Raw genomic sequence first — 21,432 nt, forward strand, 5'->3', positions numbered from 1 at the left:
CAAAAGGAACTTTCTATCAAATTAACAGTAAAATGAGATTCCATTTTACCGTTAATGGCTACATATCATCAAGAAAATGACAAGAGCAGGGCAGAGTAGTACAGTAGACATTTAATCCCAGCACTCAGGAGACAAAAGCCAGGCCAGCAAGTCCTACATAGTGAGACCTTATCCCATAACGACAATGACGATGATTATGATGACAATAGGAAAAAAAGAAACATGTGACTGTGATTCAGGGGAAAGGGAAATTCAGGGTATTCAACCTTTTAACACTGCAACAGGATGTCACCTACAGATTTACAAAGTTCACACTCAAAGGAATGTGTAATAAGTGCCCAAAAGCTCAAAAACAACAACACCCAATTCTGCACAAACAAAACAAAACAAAAAACCTATCACTATGGAAATCAGCACAAATTCCTCAAGACCTCAAGATGTTTAAAACAGAACTTCTGTACGACCCAGCTGAATCCCTTTCAGATATATACCCAATACACTAGATGGTTGTATCACAACATTACTCACAACAGCCAAGTTAAACAATCAGTCCAGGTGCCGAGCAACAATGAGAGGACAAAGTCAGACACTGTCCCTGTTGTGTTGTGTCCTGCCTGCCTGCCTGCCTGCTCCCCCCTCAAGTTTAACTCACTCATAAATAATAAAATCATGATATTTACAGGAAAATGGAAAGAAGTGGAGATCATCATGTTAAATGACATATAAAATAGACTCACAGACAAGTATCTCACGATTTCAGTCATGTGGATTTCAGTGTGAGGAAAAAGAAAAAACCTTAGAGGAAAGAAGACAAGTAGGGAGATGGAAGGTGAAAGAAGTCATGGAGTACAGCCTAGTGTTTGGGTAATATATGCTAATAAAAGTAACAAACCAAACAGAAAACACAGAGAACCTCCTATGATTCAGAATTTATTTACACTCAAAGAGTAGCTACATTCTTGAAATTCTGATTACTACTATTCTTTTCTAGCAGTTTCTGGGTTAAAGGATATGCTAAGCTATGCCTACGCCCGGGATGCACTCACCAGGGACAGTCAGCACTATCGCCATGAGAATGTTATGACAGAATGCCATTCAAGGTAATAGGTACTTACTCAGATAGATAGCTTACAACAGGTAAAAAACAACTGATTAAAAATAATAAACCAATTTTGCATTTGATATACCATAAAAATCTTTTAAAGACAATTTCAACAAAATAAAGACTGAGATTCACATAACAGATCCAAAGTTTGAAGTGTACCAAGGATGGATGGAATTTGTATACCTAAAAGCTAAAGAAAACACTATAACAGCAACCAAATATCCTTAAATATCCTTTGTTGCTACTTTAGTAAAGACAAATACTTTATAAATACAGAGCTTTAACAGTTGTTTTGGGGTGTTTTTTTGTTGTTGTTGTTGTTGTTTGGTTTTTTTTGGGGGGTGGGTTTTTTTTTTGTTGTTTTTTTGTTTTGTTTTGTTTTGTTTGAGACAGGGTCTTATGTGTCCCAAGCTGACTCAAATACAGTGTGGTAAATAGTTTGTGTCAACTTGACATAAGTTAGAGTCATCTAAGAGGAGCAACCTTGCCTGAGAAAATGCCTCTGAAAGATCAGACTATAAACAAGTCTGTAGGGTCTTTTCTTAATTAGTGATGATGGGAGAAAACCCAGCCCATTGTGGGTGGTCTGATCCCTGGGCTGGTGGTCCTGGGTTCTATAAGAAAGCAGGCTGAGCAAGCCATGAGAAGCAAGCCAGTTTGCAGCACCCCCCCAAGGGCCTCTGTATCAGCTCCTGCCTCCAGGTTTCTACTGTGCTTGAGTTTATCCTGACTTCCTCTGATGATGAACTGTGATGTAGAAGTGTAAACTAAATAAACCCTTTTGTCCCCAAGTTGCTTAGACCATGGTGTTTTATCACAGCAATAGTAACACTATGACACTCATTATATAATTTAGAATGACCCTGAACTTCAAATTTTACTGTCTCTACCTCCAAAGTGCTAGGATTATGAGTCTCTAATGTGTAGTTTTACTAGGGGCAGCAAACCCAGAAATTAATGCACGCCAGACCAGCACTCTACCAACTGAATGACACACCCGGTCCAGATTCTACTATGTTTAATAAGCACTTCCAAAGCACTCAGTCTTCTTTCTCGCCTGCTCACTTTCCTACTCTCTGCAGTCTAGTTCCTGGCCCTTCTTCACATGATTCCTCTTAGCAAGTTCTGTGACTTCTAAAGTTTTCGGTAACATCTACAAGCAGATAAATCTCAAGTCAACACTTTCTAGCTCTAATCTGTCTCTCCTACCTTTACTGTGATACAGTTACAGCAAAAATTTTACGTATTTAAGGTGACATGTATGCTTAGATATATGTACAAACTGGAAATGACCACAGTTAAATCTCCTCAAATATAAATTTGGCATATGATGAGAATTCTTAAGGTTTTACTTTACAGTGACAACAGTCATCACAATGAACATTAGGTGCTCTTTGCCCTCTCTGACAGCACCTCCCCACTACTTTCCACTGCCCAGCCTTCTTTCCTCTCTTTCTGTGAGGTTCAAGTGTCTTTGCTTTCAGAGATATTGGGCATGTCTATGTTACTGAAAAGGATGGAGTTCCTCCTTTCACTAAATAATTATTCTATTCCTTATGCATGTCTCTGTGCTTATCCATGACAGACAGGCTGGCTCTTCACTGTGGTCACTGTAAATAAAGCTCTAGTCCAGTGTGGAGCTGTAGATATGTCTTAAGGACGGTCATTTTCTCTCTTCTGGATAGACATTCAGAAAGAGGGTCATACTGTGATTCTATTCTTAATTTTATGAGGAACAAACTGTCTTCCTCCGTAACCATAAGGTAGAACACAGCCATGTCTACATATTTATATTTCTTAATAGCTGCTTCTGTGCTACCAGCCAGAGTTTAGCAAATACTTCCTTGGCTTGCCTGCCTATTAAATGTACTACCTAGTACCTTGTCTTTAAAAACAAACAAACAAACAAATGACTGCCTTCTATTTATACAAGTATTTAAACTAAGGATGAAAAACAGACACAATCTTGAATAATGAAAGGAAAACTTATCTCCTAATTTTATTATAAATAGCTCTAACGTATTTTGTTTTTACCTGCCATTGCTGGGCTGCTGTGGAGACTGTGTGGAATGATCAGAGGGCTCTGAACGTTGGTCGGGAGATCGTGACTGGCTTCGGCGGGGAGGCCTGTCATGGGAGCGAACTGAATGGTCTGATGCTAGTGACTGAATTTCTGAAATGTCTGTTAAAAAAAAAATTCCCATGAAATGACCAAAGAATTCTAGAAATATAAAACATAGCTAAGAGTATATTTCACATAAAATGACTTAAACTTTAATATCATTTCCAGTGATCAGCAAAACTACAATGGTGAATGACCTACAAGGTATTTGTGTGTAGTGACAACAGACACAAACACACACACAAATGTACATGTGAATTTCAGATTTTTGAAGGTAATTCTCCTGTAGAAAAGTATCATTCCACTCAAACATATCCAATCCTCATATATTTTAAGAAATAAATCAGGGGACCCTCCAAACAGAACTATACTCACCATCTCTTTCAGAGGCATTAGCAGAATGGATACTATCTGAAAGATCAGGGACATTCAATAAGGTAGCCCGCTCATCTCTTTGCACTACCATTTTTAACTTGCCTTTAGACCTTTCTATCAATGTTTTTGCATCTGTCAGTGACATATTTTCTGTCACAGTACCATTTATCTGTAACAGAAAGGAAGTTATGGGTTAAAAATTAAACAACAAAATACAGACTAAAACTTAAATGTGATGTTACAGGCAAGGACAAATCCTCAGATCACTTGAAGTCCTAATACTACCTTTACATTTCCCTAAATCATCAAAAGCATTCCTATAAGCAACCTAGAAAGCATTCCAACAGTGTCTAGAACAATTATCAAAATTATCCTGGTGAGTAATACATATTTGCAGTAATTAATTCTCTCAGGTTAACCCCATGCCTCATAAGGGGCAGGACAAACGCTGACTATTCTCTATAGCAAACTGCTTCAAACACAAGCAGATATTACATAACTCTAAACTTTATTTCCTACTTTAGTTTATTATAATATAAAATATCACTATACCTTCAGGACAACATCCCCTTCTTGAATGTTACCATCTCTTGCTGCCAAACTATCTTGTGAAATTTCCTTTACAAATATATGGCTGGCCAATCGAAGACCATATTCTAGAAGAATATAGTAAAATATCTTTAGTTAAAAGTCCTAAAACAATTAAGTACAGTTTAAATTGTAAGATTTAAAATTACTGTCCTTATGAACCACTCTGCCCCTAAAGCTATTATCTTTAAATTGAAAAGTATGCAGTCAAAGAAAAGCAAAATAAAACATAGTTCAAAGAAATGACACTATCTTACTGTCCCCATCTTACTGAAAAGGAGAAGGCCTAAAAGATGTAATCATTTTTTTCTGATTATGTGATGACATTTGAGCTTCTTGTAGTGTTTATAGAACACAATCTTCAAGTACTTTAAAAACTCTAAATTCCAACAATGCTTTTGATGACTACTAGGAATCAATTACTAGTTTTCTTTCCCCTCACTCCTAGGTGTATACAAACTTCTACTGAAGAAACTCAAAAGCTTTAGGACAGCCAACTACTAACAGATGTGAGTAAGAATTATACAGTGCTCTCATTTATACAACCTAGAAAACACCCATAAAATGGTAATTTTATCTATGGGTGAGTAAGAGGTTATAGAAATGACAAAAAAAATTATTAAAAAAACAAAACTGCAAGCCAGGTGTGGTAGAGCACACACAGGATGCTCACACTCATTGGCTCAAACAGGACAGGACTGTGTAGAGCATACAGTGAAGATTATCTCAGACTGACAAAACAAAGCTGTAACTATCAGTCCTGTCTCAACAGAAAAGGAAAGGCTCTTGGTCTGTAAAAGGAAAAAGGAGGGAGGGACTTTGTTTTAAAGAAACGAAATTTAAGAAAAACCCAAACTGAAAAGCCAAGATGAACAAACAAACAGATTTTAATCTAGGATAAAGTATGAAGCCTGCAGTGTAAGAGTCTAAATGTTCTGTCGGTTACAGATTAATGAAGGCAAATATACACAGAATAGACCCAGAAGCAGGACTAGTCAGAGTAGAATAGTAATGGCACTGGGAGATCCAGACAGGCAATGTTAAGTGCTTTGAAAACAGCAATTTCATCAAAGAAAAATACAGGACTAAGCACATTTTTATTCACAGTGACAGGTTACAACTGAACTGGGCGATGGTGTGCATCTTTAACCCCCAGCGCCTGGGAGGCAGAGGCAGAGGCAGGTGGCAGATCTCTATAAATTCAAGGCCAGCCCTGGTGTACATAACTAGTTCTAAGATAGCCAAGGCTACTCAAAGAAACTCATATCTTAAAAAAAAAAAAAGGCAGAGAGTGTCTGTGTGTCTGTATGTGTTACAAAAGACTGGATGCCTAACTTAAATCTATCACCTCAGAGGCAGAGGCAGACAGCTGAACTCAGGTTCAAAGTCAGGCTGATCTACATAAGTATTCCAGGACAGCCAAAGCTACACAATGAGACCCAGTCTCAAAACAAAGGCTATAAATATCAATATACAGATGGATCCAAAAATATTCCTTGTCTATCAGTTTACTCCTTTATTCTAGGTATTTCTTTGGGTACACAGTAACTTATGCACAAGCACTACAAATTAAAGAAGCAAATCAGATAGTCCCTGTGCCTTGGCAACTTACGTAGCAGAGCAAAAGATGTCACCATAGTAATTTCCTAGTGCAAGGAAATACTAGTGCAAACATGGGACCAAATATGCATATTTATCAGGGTCAGAGAAGGCCTTTAAAAGAAATAAATACCAAAGCTAAAACTTCATCTAAGAAACACTAAAATTAAACCTGAATGGAGTGAGTTACATGCAAGAGGCTGGGCTATTCAAAACAAACCAGCCAAGAATGAAGGAGAGGACACGGCAGGTGTGATCAAGTCCTAAGTTTAGGACAACGGACACTGATACCAACACGAATAGAAGCAAGTATGATGGACCCTTCAGAAAACCGTCTACAGAGTTCAGGGGAAAAGACAGACCCTGAGATCAGTCATAGAACTGACAAAGTCCACTGAAGAGACAGACAACAGCAGCCTGGAAAAGAAGAGCAGTGGAGAAAGACAGAAGAAAGACAGATAAGGTGGTATGTTGGGAGTTAGGACACATTTATCATACAAACAAGAGATGTCAAGGAAAAGTACTGCATCATCTATACTTACCTGACTGAGACACTGAACTGACAGGAATATAGTTGAAAAAAAAATACTCATTTGAAACACAAAGGAAAAAAAAACAAGAATAAACTGTGATTCCCTTGAGGTGTGGCTGATTCTGGGGACTCCCTATGGATAGCTGAGTATGTCTAAGCTGGGCACCCAGAGTGCACTGATGTGGACTAGAGAAGTATGTGGTGATATTAGCAGTGCAGGGAGGTCCCAGGGATACATAAGACCGTCTACATGAGACAGTGCAGTGAGTGCAGGCAATGCTCTTAGACAGAAATTACAGCATTAAAGGGTAGAAGGATGGAAATGAAAAGAAGTGGGGACCTCATAAAGAAGAGAATAACAACAGTCCAAAGAAAGTAATATTCTAACAGGTCAGCTTCCAACGGTACTACGGAGACTTGAATAATCTGTGAATGGCTCTCGGCTGGGAGGCAGGCACTAGCGAGCAGAAGTGACGTGCAAGCGTGAGGAAAGGAGTACAGCCAAGAGCAGGCTGCCCGTGGAGTGGGCAAGGAATGTCAGTGACAGGAGAGTGAGCAGGTTAGACCAAAGTTCACCTTCAAAACACTTTCTTCACCATTTTTAAAGCCAAAGTCGTAAGTCCTACATAATCACAAGGCAGAGGGGTGAAAGAGTCATTTAAAAAGCTAACGACTTGGTGAGGCAAGAGAACAGCTAATTTAAGAACATCAGTCTTCATTTACAAATTAGCCCATTTCTCCCCTTCTAGTAAGCCCTCAGATTTATTTCCATGGTCATACTACTATCAATCCTAACAGTAAAGAACACAGCATTTCAACTGAGTGCTAGTGAGGCATTTCTTGCTGGCATAATTTGAATTTGGCTGTTCCTGTTCCAATAAAACCAAAATCCAACTAGAAGTTTGATCCAACAAAATGATTTGAGAAAATGTTCCAAAATGTCTCAATGTCTGCCTTACCAGGATTTGACTCCTAGCAAGAGAACATGACTAGAAAGAGAAACAGAATAAAATATAATATGGTCATTATATTTTTTATTAGACTAATTTAAAAGTCTCACATGAGAATAATGAGAGTCAGTAATACCTTCATTTTTCCGAGACTTCACCAATGTGACCTTGGTGGGTTTGGCGGGCTGACTGGAGGCCACTGATCGCCTGTCTGAGCGAGGGGACAGGCTCCGGTCCCTGCTTGCGCTTCTATCCCTTGCCCAGCTCTTCTCACCCCTTCTGTTAGCTAGGGCACCTCGGCCACTTCTTGGATCGTGCACATCCTCGTCATAGCTATCATCTTCATTATCAGACACTGGGTCAGGGTCTGGGTGACTTACAGGAATCTGAACTTTCTTCTTTCTTCGGATGGTCTACCAATAAAAAGAGATGATAAACTGAACAAGTACTCTCCATTTATAAGAGAAACATACGTTCCCTTGACTTATATTAACTTATGCAAATACAAAGGAGATAATATAGTAGTCACACTGATACATTTCCAAAATGGCTGTTTTCTAATTTCTTAATAAACAGATCTGGCTAAACAGTAAATTTAATACATCCTTCCAGAATTTATAACAATTTTCCAGGTAATAAGAATCACAAACTTACAGGGAATTAATACTTATTGTGTGTAGAACAAAAGATTAGAACTACACTCTAAATATATCACATATCTTATGAACACTTTGTAACCAAAACCACAACAAACACACAAGCCTGACCACATTCCTTAATTAAAATTTGATAGTGCATCATTATCAAGATCTGTAATTGTCCCAACAGACTACTAAGTGATACATTTATTTATCACAAACTAACGCACAACTTGGAGGAAGCGCCTGAGCTCAGCATACTTGCCCAACACACTCTGCCTTGTGTTTCTCTGTTGGTCCAATTTATAATGTCTGGCGTGAGTACAAGCTCAGCTTACATTCATTTTCAGTGTTCCCTGTCCACTCATTTCTTTGTTTCTAAGTTCCAGATCTATATGCATCTTCTGAAGGGCAGTTCTATAATTCTGGAAGCCACCTGGCTGCCTCACACTGGTACACTGGGTCTCTTGGGAGCCTACGAGAGCTTCTTGGAGAATACTTGTTGGGGAAACTTGTTTTCTTCTGACACTTTTAGCCACTCAAATATTTTTTCTCACTTCTGATTTCTTCATCTGCTTCTGTTTTCTCAGGGTTTCACTGTAGTCACATATAAATGACTTTCTGATGGTTTCTTCTCATCTGCTACATGTCTGACATAATAAAAGCTCCTTTTCATTGATTAGGCCATCTATTGCTTGAGTCATTAGTTCTGCTGGCAGCACCCTTGCTGCTGTTCAGCAGTCCTTCGCCTTCATCTTGTCCCTCCCTCTCAGTGAAACTGCCTAACTCAGGTTTTCTCGTCACTTGAGGTCTTGGTCCCTCGGCCTGCTTTAGTCAGGGTCCTTCTAGACCAACCTGATTCTAAAATCCTTCATGTGTCTCAATTGTTTAACAATTCTTTCTTGTGCTCACAGAGATCAAGTGGATCAGCTCTGTATGTGAATAAAACCTCACCATTGGGGTGTGTTCTCAATGACACCCACTTCCACGATGTTTCTTTGTCGGTTACCATCCTGTGTGATATATAGCTTTAATCCTTAATCCCTCCTGAATTGCTTCAAATCTGCTCTGCTTGATAATGCCTAATAATCTCGTCTTACTGCTTTCTTCCAAATTATATTTCTTTCATGGCTAAATATCTTCTAAGGCTAAGTCAACACTAAACACTGCTGCTTCCTACTGTCCAGATGAGCCAGAGTGGGTCTTTTGGTGGAAAAAAAAAGAATTCAAAAAAACAGAAACAGAAACAGAAGGATCTGTGTGAATGTAGACCATCCTGATCTACACAGAGCTCCAGGACAGACAACCCAGAGAGACCCTTCATGAAAACAAAGGAGGGGAGTTTCGAAGAGGGAGAGGAGGGAATCAAATATCAAACAAGTATCAAGAGTACTCGGTACGTCTACACCATTGAATATAAAAGATACTCACAATTTTTGCGTTTTTCCCACTTTTCCTTAGCTGCTGAACAGCAAAAGCATGTTCAACATTATCCATTGAAACTCCGTTAACCATTGCGACTCGGTCATTTTCCCTGAAAAGAGAGGAAAGGACACCAGAAAAACATGTTAAAGCACACAAGACCTTTCTAAAGTCTTCGTTGAGTGACAGGCTAATTGTCTCTGTCTCTGCTTGTCTTTAGAACAATGACAAAACAGCATTAGCTTTCATTGTCAGGTCCTTCACATAAGCATTTAGCAGGTAACTAACCCCACGAGAGCAGTTCCTTTTCCTTTTGAAAAGGACAGTGTTGGGGTTGGGGATTTAGCTCAGTGGTAGAGTGCTTGCCTAGCAAACGCAAGGCCCTGGGTTCGGTCCTCAGCTCCGGAAAAAAAAAAAAAAAAAAAAAGAAAAGGACAGTGTTTCCCAACTACCTGAATAAAACAGGCACTCTAACAAACAAACAGATCGCTGGTAGCTAGCTGGATTAGAACACTAGATGAAACTAAGCCACCCGACTAACAGAGACACTGTCGTTAAATATTAGGTCTTTCTCCTTTTAAATCTTGTCTTGGATCCTTCTGATTCTCGTCTCAATTTTCCCGTCCTGCCCTTCTTCTCATGTGTATTGCACTAATCTCCTCAGTATATAGAAAGGGCAGACTTCGTGTGAGAGGCCCTCAAAAGCTAGTTCCACCCAACTATTACAAGTTCCTCATCACTCTCCTTACCGTTACAGTTACCTAGCCTCCTTGCACCATTGATAAGACTTCTTAAGTGAGTGTATAGTCAGTTGAGGGGAAATAGTAAATAAGTACAGCACAAGTTGGGTGTAAATAATCTAGAATCACTAAATAAATAGATCCATGACTAAGGACAAAAACAGTGAGTATGGGGAGGACCAGGAGACATGACACAAGACAGATGAACCACACACTTACTGTAGCTGTCCTTCAGCTGGCCCTCCTTTTAGCACATCAGAAATCACTATGGAGGTTTCCCCACTCTGAAAATGAGGATTATCTCTTCCACCAGATATTGCAATTCCAAATCCAAACCCAGGAGCCTAAAAACAGCAATTACAGTAAAATAGTTGTATTAAGGACAACAAAATTGCTTGCCAGCATAAATAATGTACAAACTATAAATTGTGAGCGTATTGCATCTGTGACTTGCATTCACTCGATGGTTACACGTTACAATCATCAGTCTATTCTATGAGAATGCATGTCCAAGTGAACTATACACCAGGTAGAACAACTACGAAAACTGTCCACTGCGTAATATTCCATAAGCACTAAATTAATTTTAAAACTGAGTAATAAGATTCTGAATGATTTTTTATTATCAGGCGGGACAAGCAGAGCTCAGTGTGATCATCACTAACACTGACACGCAGTTCTCAAAGGACAGACTTAATTCATAAACCACCTGTCATTTTACACAATACAATGGGCACTTTAAAAGTCAAGTGTTAGGTATTTTAACTTCCTTCAGTTTTTCTACAAATCTCAAAAGGAAATCTCCACACTACAACACACTAATGTCCTACATAATACTGCATGTATAGGAAATGCACCAAATTATCAATCTTTTTAATATTTCAACTAAATAAATTATAACGTTACAAACTTCTAAAAGAACTAAAATTTCTATAACTGACTCAATGACGCAGTACAGAAAAAAAAAATTCCAACTATTTCCAAGTGTGAAGACTGCACTGCAGCCTTGCTTCTGCCCAGGAGATGACAATGGCTGATACACCTCAGTTCAGATTCAGGGTATTACTACAAGTGTGTTACTGTACATAAAACTTTCTGCTCTTACAGATACACACTGCAATCACAGAAACCAAATACTTTACCATCATTTGTCAGCATTTAAGTATCAAATTAGTCTATCTTTGGGTTGCATTGGGTTAGAGTGATTTTAAAACTTGTTTAAGCCAGGTATAATTGTACAAAAATGTAAGCCCAGTACTGGGGAAGTGGAGGCAGGTGGGTCAGAAGTTTAAGGTCATCTCTGAGGGTTAGCATGTCTTATCTTAATCTCTGTGCTGTTGCTTTGAATTTCATAAAAAACTGTTCAGTGAGTTTGGGTTTAGAGTTAGGACTGAGTTCCCATACTGACAACAATTGAGGATAACACCTGGTATTGACATCTGCCACATATGTGCACACACACAAAGTTATTTAAATAATAAAAATAACCTTATAGTTAATGATAAAGTACATAATAACAATGGGCTCCCATTTTGACTCACTGGTACAAATGCCTTTATTGTGCTGTGTTTATGTGAGGACAGGGCTATCAAGTTTCACACTGACAGTATATTGTACACTGCTCAAGGGCATGTGAATGAAGTGAGGGCTGTGACAGTCACTATGCCATGTATAAATATATTATGTCTTAACAGAGCAAAGTAAGTTCTGAAAGTATATCAATACTTTTAATTGCTAAATATTATATAGATATAGCACATCTTAGTGATCATTAATTAGCAAATGGGTATTTGTGTTATTTCTACTCTGGCTACTATAAATAAGTTGCTGTGAACATTCACAAGTTATATATTAAGTGAATATCTGTTTTTACTATCAGGTATCTTTCTAGAAGTGGAATTGTTGGGTCACATGGTAGCTATATAGTTCAGTTCTGAGGCTTTCTTAAAGTGTTTTATACAATGGCTGCATCATTTTATATTAGTATCAGCAATATATGAGAGTATCAATTTATCTATATCCTCATCAACACTTTCTACTACGTGTTCTTGCAGCCACACTAACAGTTATGAAGGAGGGTTCACTGGGCTTTCACGGTGCATTTTCTTGATAACCGATGATGCTGAGCATCTCTTTCTTACTGCTCACTTATGGATCACTGAAAACTGTCTAGTCAGCTCTTTGCTCGCTTCTCATCTGAGTTACATCTTTGTACCACTGAGTTGTAAGAGTGTAGCTGACCAGACTTTACAAAGGTTGTTCTTCTGTCTTATGGTCTCACTTTTTTGATGATGTCCTTTCAAACACCAACATTTCTAATTTTGATTAGGCCCAATTTACCTGTTTTCTCTTTTGTTTTGGGCTTCTGACATTATATTTAATAAAGCACTTCCTAATGCAATGTCAATATCTACTCTTGTAGTTTCTTCTTGAAGTTCTATGATTCTAGCAACACTTGGGCCTATGATTTATGAGTTAATTTTGAACATAGAGTGTACCAAGAAGTCCTAGTTCATCACTTTACATGCAGCTAAACACCTCTCCCAGCACCATCTATTAAAGATGATCCATAGCCCCTGTACTGTATTGGCACTCTCATCCCCAAGTTTCCCTCTTATTCAACCATTTCCTTAAAGACTTACCAGCTCACCTATAGACCCCTCCTAATTTCTTTGGTTATGTAATTTCTCCATCCATCCATCCATCCATCCATCCATCCATCCATCCATCCATCCATCCATCTAATGTATGAGTACCCTATCTGCATGTACACCTGTTTGCCAGAAGAGGGCATCAGATCACATTACAGGTGGTTGTCACCCACCATGTGGCTACTGGGAATTGAACTCAGGACCTTTGGAAGAACAGCCAGTGCTCTTAACCATTGAGCCATCTCTCCAGCCCCTGTAATTTCACCTTCTAAAATTTTATCCTAATACTTCAGTATGAAAAAAGAAACGGGTTGGGAATTTAGCTCAGTGGTAGAGCGCTTGCCTAGCAAGCGCAAGGCCCTGGGTTCGGTCCCCACCTCCGGAAAAAAAAAGAAAGAAAGAAACACCTAGCTCATTTTGAGTACTCACTTTATTCATGCAGTTTCTAAGGAAGAAGCACTGACAACAAAGCAGGCTGTTATGATGGAAGGCAGCATGGACTCCAACCTCCTTACATGCTAGTTAAGGCAGCACCTTAAGCTACAGAATGCACTTGCTCAAAGTATGATGGTCTTTATATGACTATGAGCACTTTAAATGTGGTTGATCCTGCCTGAAATATGCTCAAATTGTAAAACATGCACATTTTATAACAGCATGAAGAAATGTATATAATTTTAAAATTCTTATTACATGTTAAATTGATATTTTGATTGAGTTAAACTGGATATTATGAAAACTAAAATTTTTTTATCTTCTGTATATGGATTGTATAATAGGGTTATTGGATAGTACTGCTGATCTCTTAGGAGTGGCTTTGTGGACCATTATTGATCTTATATGCCCATTACATTTTATTAGGTATAATGTAACTAAGGAAATATAAAACTAAGACTTCCTACCCTGAAGAGGTTGTCACTGCGGACCACCTCTGAGTGCAAAGACCAGAATACATGCAAATAATCAAGTTTGACTTGTTTCTTCCTTTAATACAATTGCAGGCTCTTTGAGAGCACTTCATGTAGACTGAACACCGAGTAAATAGAACTAAAGAATGAACCAGACTCAAGTACTTGGGAGGCTGAGACACTAGGATTTCTTCCAGTTTGAAGTTTGAGTCTGGCCTATATATTAAGTTCAAGGGAAAACTGAGGTACATGACAAAGTCCTGTCAAAAAGTCAACACAACAAAGCAAAAAGGAACTGGATTTCAATGGCTTTAGTGTGCTGAGATAACCCACATTTCCTTACAGAACACAAATGAAAGGACAAGTGCCATCTCATATTATGTTTGACAGTAAAGAGAAAAGCTAAGTTGTAAGCCACAGGGCTTTCTTGTGGATTTATCATTCCGTGTGTGCTCTATTCCTTCAGTTACTATCATATCATCTCCACCATCATTATGTAGTAAGAAACATTTTCATTCCTGTGTCAGAATTTCTTACAAGTATAGAGCATCTCAAACTGGTGCAATTTTAAAAATGGTGGTCCAAGACCCTAAGCCAAAAGAATCAGAATCTTCAGTAAAAAGGACAACCTATCTGATTCTTCTTTCTTTACAATAAACCTGGAAAGCTTCTGCTCCAGGTCAATGTCAGCAAACTATGATCCGAAGGTCAAATTTGTCCGGGTTGCCATTTATTGTTTTGTATTGTATATGCAAGTATACGCATGCATCTGTGTGCCCATAGGAAGGTTAGATATCAACCTTGGTGTCCTTCCTCAGGAGGTGGCCTGAATCCATTCTTCACTTCTGAGACAAGGTTTCTCACTGGTCTGAGAGTGCTCATTGAGCTAGACTTGTGTCCAGTGAGCCCAGCTTGTATTCACTCCCCAGTGCTGAGATTATAAACACATGCCAACTCTTCCGCTTTTCTACCCAGGACTGTCAAACTCAGGATCTCAAGCTTCTATGTCAGCAGGCATTTTACTACCTAAACTGTTTCTGCAGCCCATCCAACTGTCTGCTTTGATAAATATGGTTGTATTAAAGCATAGCCACATTCATACCTTTACCTACTATAATTGCTTTTGCAATACAGCTACAGAGTAGTAGTATATAGCCATAATAAAGATTTATTGCCTATAAGCCATATATTAATTGCTACCTAGATTTTCAGAGAAAAGTTTGTAGCCCTTGTTCTCCACATTTTATTCTGGTGCAACTTAGAATACCAAAAAAGAAAGTAGGAGGTGAGGTCTCTAAAAGACACTATGCTTTTGCAGCCTCAAAGTCAACTGAAATAATCTTTGGCAAAAGTCTTGCAACTTGCTTTGAAAAAGCTATCTTTTAAGAACCTTTAAGAGAAACTAGAGACCCTCGGATCCCGGCCCGCAGCAGCTCTCTGCTCCCAAACCCCGTGGGAGAGAGACCTCACCGCCTGATCAGGTGGGCACTCCTGAGGCTGCAGAGCGGAGGAGACCACCAACACTGCCCACCCCTGCCCACATCCCTGGCCCAAGAGGCAACCGTATAAGGCCTCTGGGTTCCTGTAGGGGAGGGCCCAGGAGTGGCAGGACCCCTGCGCCTGAGACACCGCCAGAATCTGAAGGAAACAGACCGGATAAACAGTTCTCTGCACCCAAATCCCGTGGGAGGGAGAGCTAAACCTTCAGAGAGGCAGACACGCCTGGGAAACCAGAAGAGACTGCACTCTGGGCACATCCAGACGCCAGAGGAAAACACCAAACGTCATCTGGAACCCTGGTGCACGGAGGCTCCCAGAAAGAGCGGCGTAGATCTTCCCGGTTGCTGCCGCCACGGAGAGGACTTAGGCAGTACCCCACGAGCAAACTTGAGCCTTGGAACCACAGGTAGGACCAACTTTTCCCCTGCAAGAAACCTGCCTGGTGAACTCAAGACACAGGCCCACAGGAACAGCTGAAGACCTGTAGAGAGGAAAAACTACACGCCCGAAAGCAGAACACTCTGTCCCCATAACTGGCTGAAAGAAAACAGGAAAACAGGTCTACAGCACTCCTGACACACAGGCTTATAGGACAGTCTAGCCACGGTCAGAAATAGCAGAACAAAGTAACACTAGAGATAATCTGATGGCGAGAGGCAAGCGCAGGAACCCAAGCAACAGAAACCAAGACTACATGGCATCATTGGAGCCCAATTCTCCCACCAAAGCAAACACAGAATATCCAAACACACCAGAAAAGCAAGATCTAGTTTCAAAATCATATTTGATCATGATGCTGGAGGACTTCAAGAAAGACATAAAGAACTCCCTTAGAGAACAAGTAGAAGCCTACAGAGAGGAATCGCAAAAATCCCTGAAAGAATTCCAGGAAAACACAATCAAACAGTTGAAGGAATTAAAAATGGAAATAGAAGCAATCAAGAAAGAACACATGGAAACAACCCTGGACATAGAAAATCAAAAGAAAAGACAAGGAGCTGTAGATACAAGCTTCACCAACAGAATACAAGAGATGGAAGAGAGAATCTCAGGAGCAGAAGATTCCATAGAAATCATTGACTCAACTGTCAAAGATAATGTAAAGCAGAAAAAGCTACTGGTCCAAAACATACAGGAAATCCAGGACTCAATGAGAAGATCAAACCTAAGGATAATAGGTATAGAAGAGAGTGAAGACTCCCAGCTCAAAGGACCAGTAAATATCTTCAACAAAATCATAGAAGAAAACTTCCCTAACCTAAAAAAAGAGATATCCATAGGCATACAAGAAGCCTACAGAACTCCAAATAGATTGGACCAGAAAAGAAACACCTCCCGTCACATAATTGTCAAAACACCAAACGCACAAAATAAAGAAAGAATATTAAAAGCAGTAAGGGAAAAAGGTCAAGTAACATATAAAGGCAGACCTATCAGAATCACACCAGACTTCTCGCCAGAAACTATGAAGGCCAGAAGATCCTGGACAGATGTCATACAGACCCTAAGAGAACACAAATGCCAGCCCAGGTTACTGTATCCTGCAAAACTCTCAATTACCATAGATGGAGAAACCAAGATATTCCATGACAAAACCAAATTTACACAATATCTTTCTACAAATCCAGCACTACAAAGGATAATAAAGGGTAAAGCCCAACATAAGGAGGCAAGCTATACCCTAGAAGAAGCAAGAAACTAATCATCTTGGCAACAAAACAAAGAGAAGAAAAGCACACAAACATAACCTCACATCCAAATATGAATATAACAGGAAGCAATAATCAGTATTCCTTAATATCTCTCAACATCAATGGCCTCAAGTCCCCAATAAAAAGACATAGATTAACAAACTGGATACGCAATGAGGACCCTGCATTCTGCTGCCTACAGGAAACACACCTCAGAGACAAAGACAGACACTACCTCAGAGTGAAAGGCTAGAAAACAACTTTCCAAGCAAATGGTCAGAAGAAGCAAGCTGGAGTAGCCATTCTAATATCAAATAAAATCAATTTTCAATTAAAAGTCATCAAAAAAGATAAGGAAGGACACTTCATATTCATCAAAGGAAAAATCCACCAAGATGAACTCTCAATCCTCATCTTCGGTTGGTTTATATACAAGTGTGCAATTTCTAGGCTTGAAAGTAAAATGATGCTATCTGGTGCTGGATAGAGGAGCCTTATTTTTTATTATGACAGCTTGCTATTTTTGTAACATGGTGATTTGGTTGAACACAATAAAGTACAGTAGCAACTGATCTCCCCTTCTTCCTGGATGAGTGAGGAGTTGATTAAATGTTGATGTCAACATCCTTGAGCATATTCAGATGAGCTTCTGCTTCTGTTGAAAAGGATGCTGTGTTTGATTGTGGTCCGAAGCTTTGAAGCACTACTTGGCATCTCCTTCCTTGGAGGCCTCACTGTTTAAACATAACAGATTTGATAGCTTGTTGGTAAGGTGAGGTCCAGCTTGTCTCCACTAGGTCATCTTCATGTGAATCCGGTGGTTATACGGTTTTGTTCTAGGGATATTTCATTTTTTTAATAACGGTTTTAGCTGACATTCATGGAGAGAATGAATCCTTAGAACTGTGCCACTAGTGAAAGGAAATCCTGTCTAGAGTATGTTTCTTTACAAAGCTGTGTCACACCATCCTTTGGGCCCTCTGCTGGAAAAGTAGAATCAAGTCTCAAATAATGCCTTTTAAATTGTATCCTCTAGTATTATAGATGTAGGACAGTACTGTATCATACCTCTGTGGATGTAAAATAGCTTGTACCTGCTTTATGATACGTAGTAGTGACCGTGCTTTATCAGAGCTGTTTTTAATGATGTTGCTCAGAATGTTTTCTTTCCAGATGATGATTGAGAAGCTAATTTTAAAAAAAAAAATGGTGCCAGGTACCACAAGAGTAACAGAACTGTGCTGTTTTCTCGGGTTTTGTTTTTTTACTTTTTTTTTTTTTTTAATGGAGTGTGCTGGATGTCTCTACAGTTTTGTTCAGATGACTGCAGAACCTGGAAAAGCTGTTGCTGCTGTTGATGCATAACACACTGCTATTATTGGTCTTTTTATATAAATATAAATATATATACAGATATATAATTTGAATTTTTTGAAACTTTAGCTGTGCTGTCAACTTTGGAAAAAAGTATCCCCGTTTACTGTGTTGAGTTGGCACTGTACAGAAATTAACAGCCATATTGGTCTAGAAATGTTGAACTTAAGTATTTTCCATTTGTACAGGGGTAACACACTGTATTAAATATGTAAGGTCTTATCTATGTGGGTTTGATTACAAAAACTAATAAAGTATTCTCTAAATTTAAAAAAAAAGAAATACTCAAGTTAATAAAGATTAAAAAAAGAATAAAAATAATGCCTCTAAATAAGCCTAATAAAGCTCATAATATTGCTTAAAAAAAAAAAAAAGAGAGAAACTAGAGAGATTAATCCTGCTGCTTTTGCAGGGAACTAAGTTGAGTCCCAGAAACCAGGCTTATCAGCTCACAATGCCTGCAACTCTAGCTCCAGAAAATCTACACGTTCTTCTGTACTCCACAGGCATGCACACTCACTCACATAGCATGTACTTACACAAATTTAAAACGAAACAAAAAACTCACTAAAGTCTTTTAGAGGAAAAAATAGCTACTTAAAAGAACATTCCTTCATGTTATATTGCACAGAGATGAACGCGTCTTTTTACATATATGACTGGCTAGATCCACATGGGAGAGAACATGAGATGCAGGTGTTGGTGGCAACAGTACATGACTTTTTAAATTAATTATTTTATTTATTTACATTCTAAATGTTGCTCCTATACTATTCTTCCCTCTCCAAGTTCTCCATCCTCCCTCTCCTTTGGCTCTGAAAGGGTACACGAATGCACACACACACACACACACACACACACACACACACACACACACACACTTGCACACACAGGACATCTCCCTTCCCCGGGCATCAACACTCTACAGGATTAGGTACATCCTCTCCCACTAGACCAGATAAGGCCGTCCTCTGCTACCTATGTGTTGGGGTGGGAGATGAAGAGGCATGGGGCGGGGGCATCAGACCAGCCTGTGTATGCTCCTGGTTGGTGGCTAAGTTTCTGGGAGCTCCCAGAGGTCCAGGTTAGTTGATGCTGTTGGTTTTCGTATGGGGTTGCCATCTCCTTGAGAACCCTTCAATCCTTCCCCTAATTCTTCCATAGGGATCCCCAACCTCTGTCCAATGCATCTGTCTAAGTCAGCTGCTGGTAGAGCCTCTCAGAGGACAGCCATGCTAGGCTCCTGTCCGCAAGCAATACATAGCATCAATAATAGTGTTGAGCCTTGGTTCCCACCCATGGAATGAATCTCAAGTTGGGCTGGCTACTGGCCAGCTCTGTTCCTTCTTTGTCCTTGTATTTGTTTTGGACAGTAATGACTTTGGGTCAAAACTTTTGAAGGTGGGTTGGTATCCCAAGCCTCCGCTGGGGCATATCTAACTACTGGAGGTGGACTCCTCAGGTTCCATTTCCCCACTGTTGGGCATTTTGACTAAGGTCATCCACACTATCCACACCTTTAATTCCAGTACTTAGGAGGCAGAGGCAGGTGGATTCTGTTGAGTTTGAGGCCAGCCTGGTCTACAGAGCCAGGTCCAAAACAGACAGGGAGACACAGAGAAACCTTGTCTTGAAAAACTCAGAGAGAAAGAAACAAGTGGGAGGGGACATAAGAGATTGTGATCTCACTTAATATTATACATCCTAAGTCTATTCATTTTCCTCCAATTTTATTAACTTCATTTTTCTTTATTAGAGTTGAAGGATATTCAATTTTATTGAAAAAAGAAAACCAACAAATTTTATTGAAAAAAATATATACCAAATTTTCATTATCAGTTCTTTTGATGATAAAAAAACTAGGCTGATTCCAGTCTCTGCTAGAGTGAAAAAAGCAGCAATAGACAGGGAGAACACCTATCTCATAGTAGAGTACGAAGTGGAGTTCCTTAGGTATCTAGGTATATGCCCCAGAGTGAAACAGATATGCCATTTGGTAGTTTTATTTTTAATTTCTGGAGAAATCTCTAAACTAATTTCCACAATGGTTGTATGTGATGGTTTGTATATTCTTAGCCCAGGGGGTAGGACTATCAGGAGGTGTGGCCTTGTTGGAGTAGGTGTGGCTTTGTTAGAGTAGGTGTGTCACTGTGGGTCTAGGCTTTAAGACCCTCATCCAAGCTTCCTAGAAGTGAGACCCCTCTCAGCTGAAGATGAAGATGGACAACTCTCAGCTGCTCTGCACCGTGCCTGACTGGACACTGCCATGTCCTGCCTTGATGATAATGGATTGAACCTCTGAACCTGTAAGCCAGACCCAATTAAATATTGTCCTTACAAGAGTTGTCTGTCTTGGTCATAGTGTCTGTACGCAGCAGTAAAACCCTAGCTAAGACATTATATTAATCAAATACTATTTTCTTTATTGTTAGTAATTTGGTAATGAGGAAATACTACACACATCTGTGTCTTATTAGCTCAAGGAAAAAAGCGAAATTCTAAATGTTAAGGAAACAGAGCCTGGTTTCATGTGTCATTTCAACAATCTAGGCAGGCATTCCTCAGGTAAATCTGGATGTGTGGTGGCCAGTAGGAGCTGCACTCAGTTTCTGACTTAGTCCTGAGCTTTAGGAGATGCCAGTTCCCCTGCAGGGTTCATGAGAGGCAAACAGATAAGAGGGGTAAGTCAAATTCACAGCTCTTCGGTTTCCAAAAGGTGTTAAGTGTTGAGCTGGGAGCACAGCACTGAATTGCCTCCACCTCAGCACTTTTTCACCTCCTTCCCTGCAGGAAAAACCTCTGTCCCCTTTTAAAATTGTTTTTGTTTTGTAAACTTTATTACTAAAAAAAAGACCTTGAAAATAAACAAACATTACACATCCAAAAGAACCAGACCAAGTCTATCCAACTCAAGGTCAGCACTCCAGCCTTTCACAGCACTCTTAGAAGTTTGCAGCTGCGAAGTTTAACTTCCCACAACAACAAATGCAATTAGTTACTACCCAGGATGCAACAGCAGTAAATTCTGGGTAGGCTGCTGGGAATGTTTTACTAGAGGATGGCTCAGAGCTCTAAATTGTTCCTGGGAATGAACTGCAAGTTGTTAATATCTGCTACTTGGAGCACAACCCATCTTCTTGAATAAATACTGGTAACTGTTGTTGAAACTGAAATCAGTTAAGATGCTATGAAAATACTAAGAGCCAATGAACAAGGAAAGGTGATACTTTGTCCTTC

At 39.4% G+C, this 21,432-nt stretch overlaps 1 protein-coding gene across 25 annotated transcripts in view; it reads right to left on the reverse strand.

Moving 5' to 3' along the window:
• Tjp1 (tight junction protein 1) overlaps nucleotides 1–21,432 on the reverse strand; it is a 244,817-nt gene that overhangs the window by 38,721 nt on the left and 184,664 nt on the right. For all 25 annotated transcript variants that reach the window (XM_087655268.1, XM_087655266.1, XM_087655264.1 and 22 more), the window contains 6 exons: nucleotides 10,291–10,415; nucleotides 9,341–9,443; nucleotides 7,408–7,684; nucleotides 4,155–4,258; nucleotides 3,603–3,771; nucleotides 3,140–3,287 (listed from right to left, as the gene is read on the reverse strand). In XM_087655268.1, the coding sequence (XP_087511394.1) occupies nucleotides 3,140–3,287; nucleotides 3,603–3,771; nucleotides 4,155–4,258; nucleotides 7,408–7,684; nucleotides 9,341–9,443; nucleotides 10,291–10,415 (926 nt within the window). The remainder of the gene's footprint in view (nucleotides 1–3,139; nucleotides 3,288–3,602; nucleotides 3,772–4,154; nucleotides 4,259–7,407; nucleotides 7,685–9,340; nucleotides 9,444–10,290; nucleotides 10,416–21,432) is intronic.

This window comes from Rattus norvegicus, chromosome 1, assembly GCF_021556685.1.
Source record: "Rattus norvegicus strain SHRSP/BbbUtx chromosome 1, alternate assembly SHRSP_T2T, whole genome shotgun sequence".
NCBI classification, from domain to species: Eukaryota; Metazoa; Chordata; class Mammalia; order Rodentia; family Muridae; genus Rattus; species Rattus norvegicus.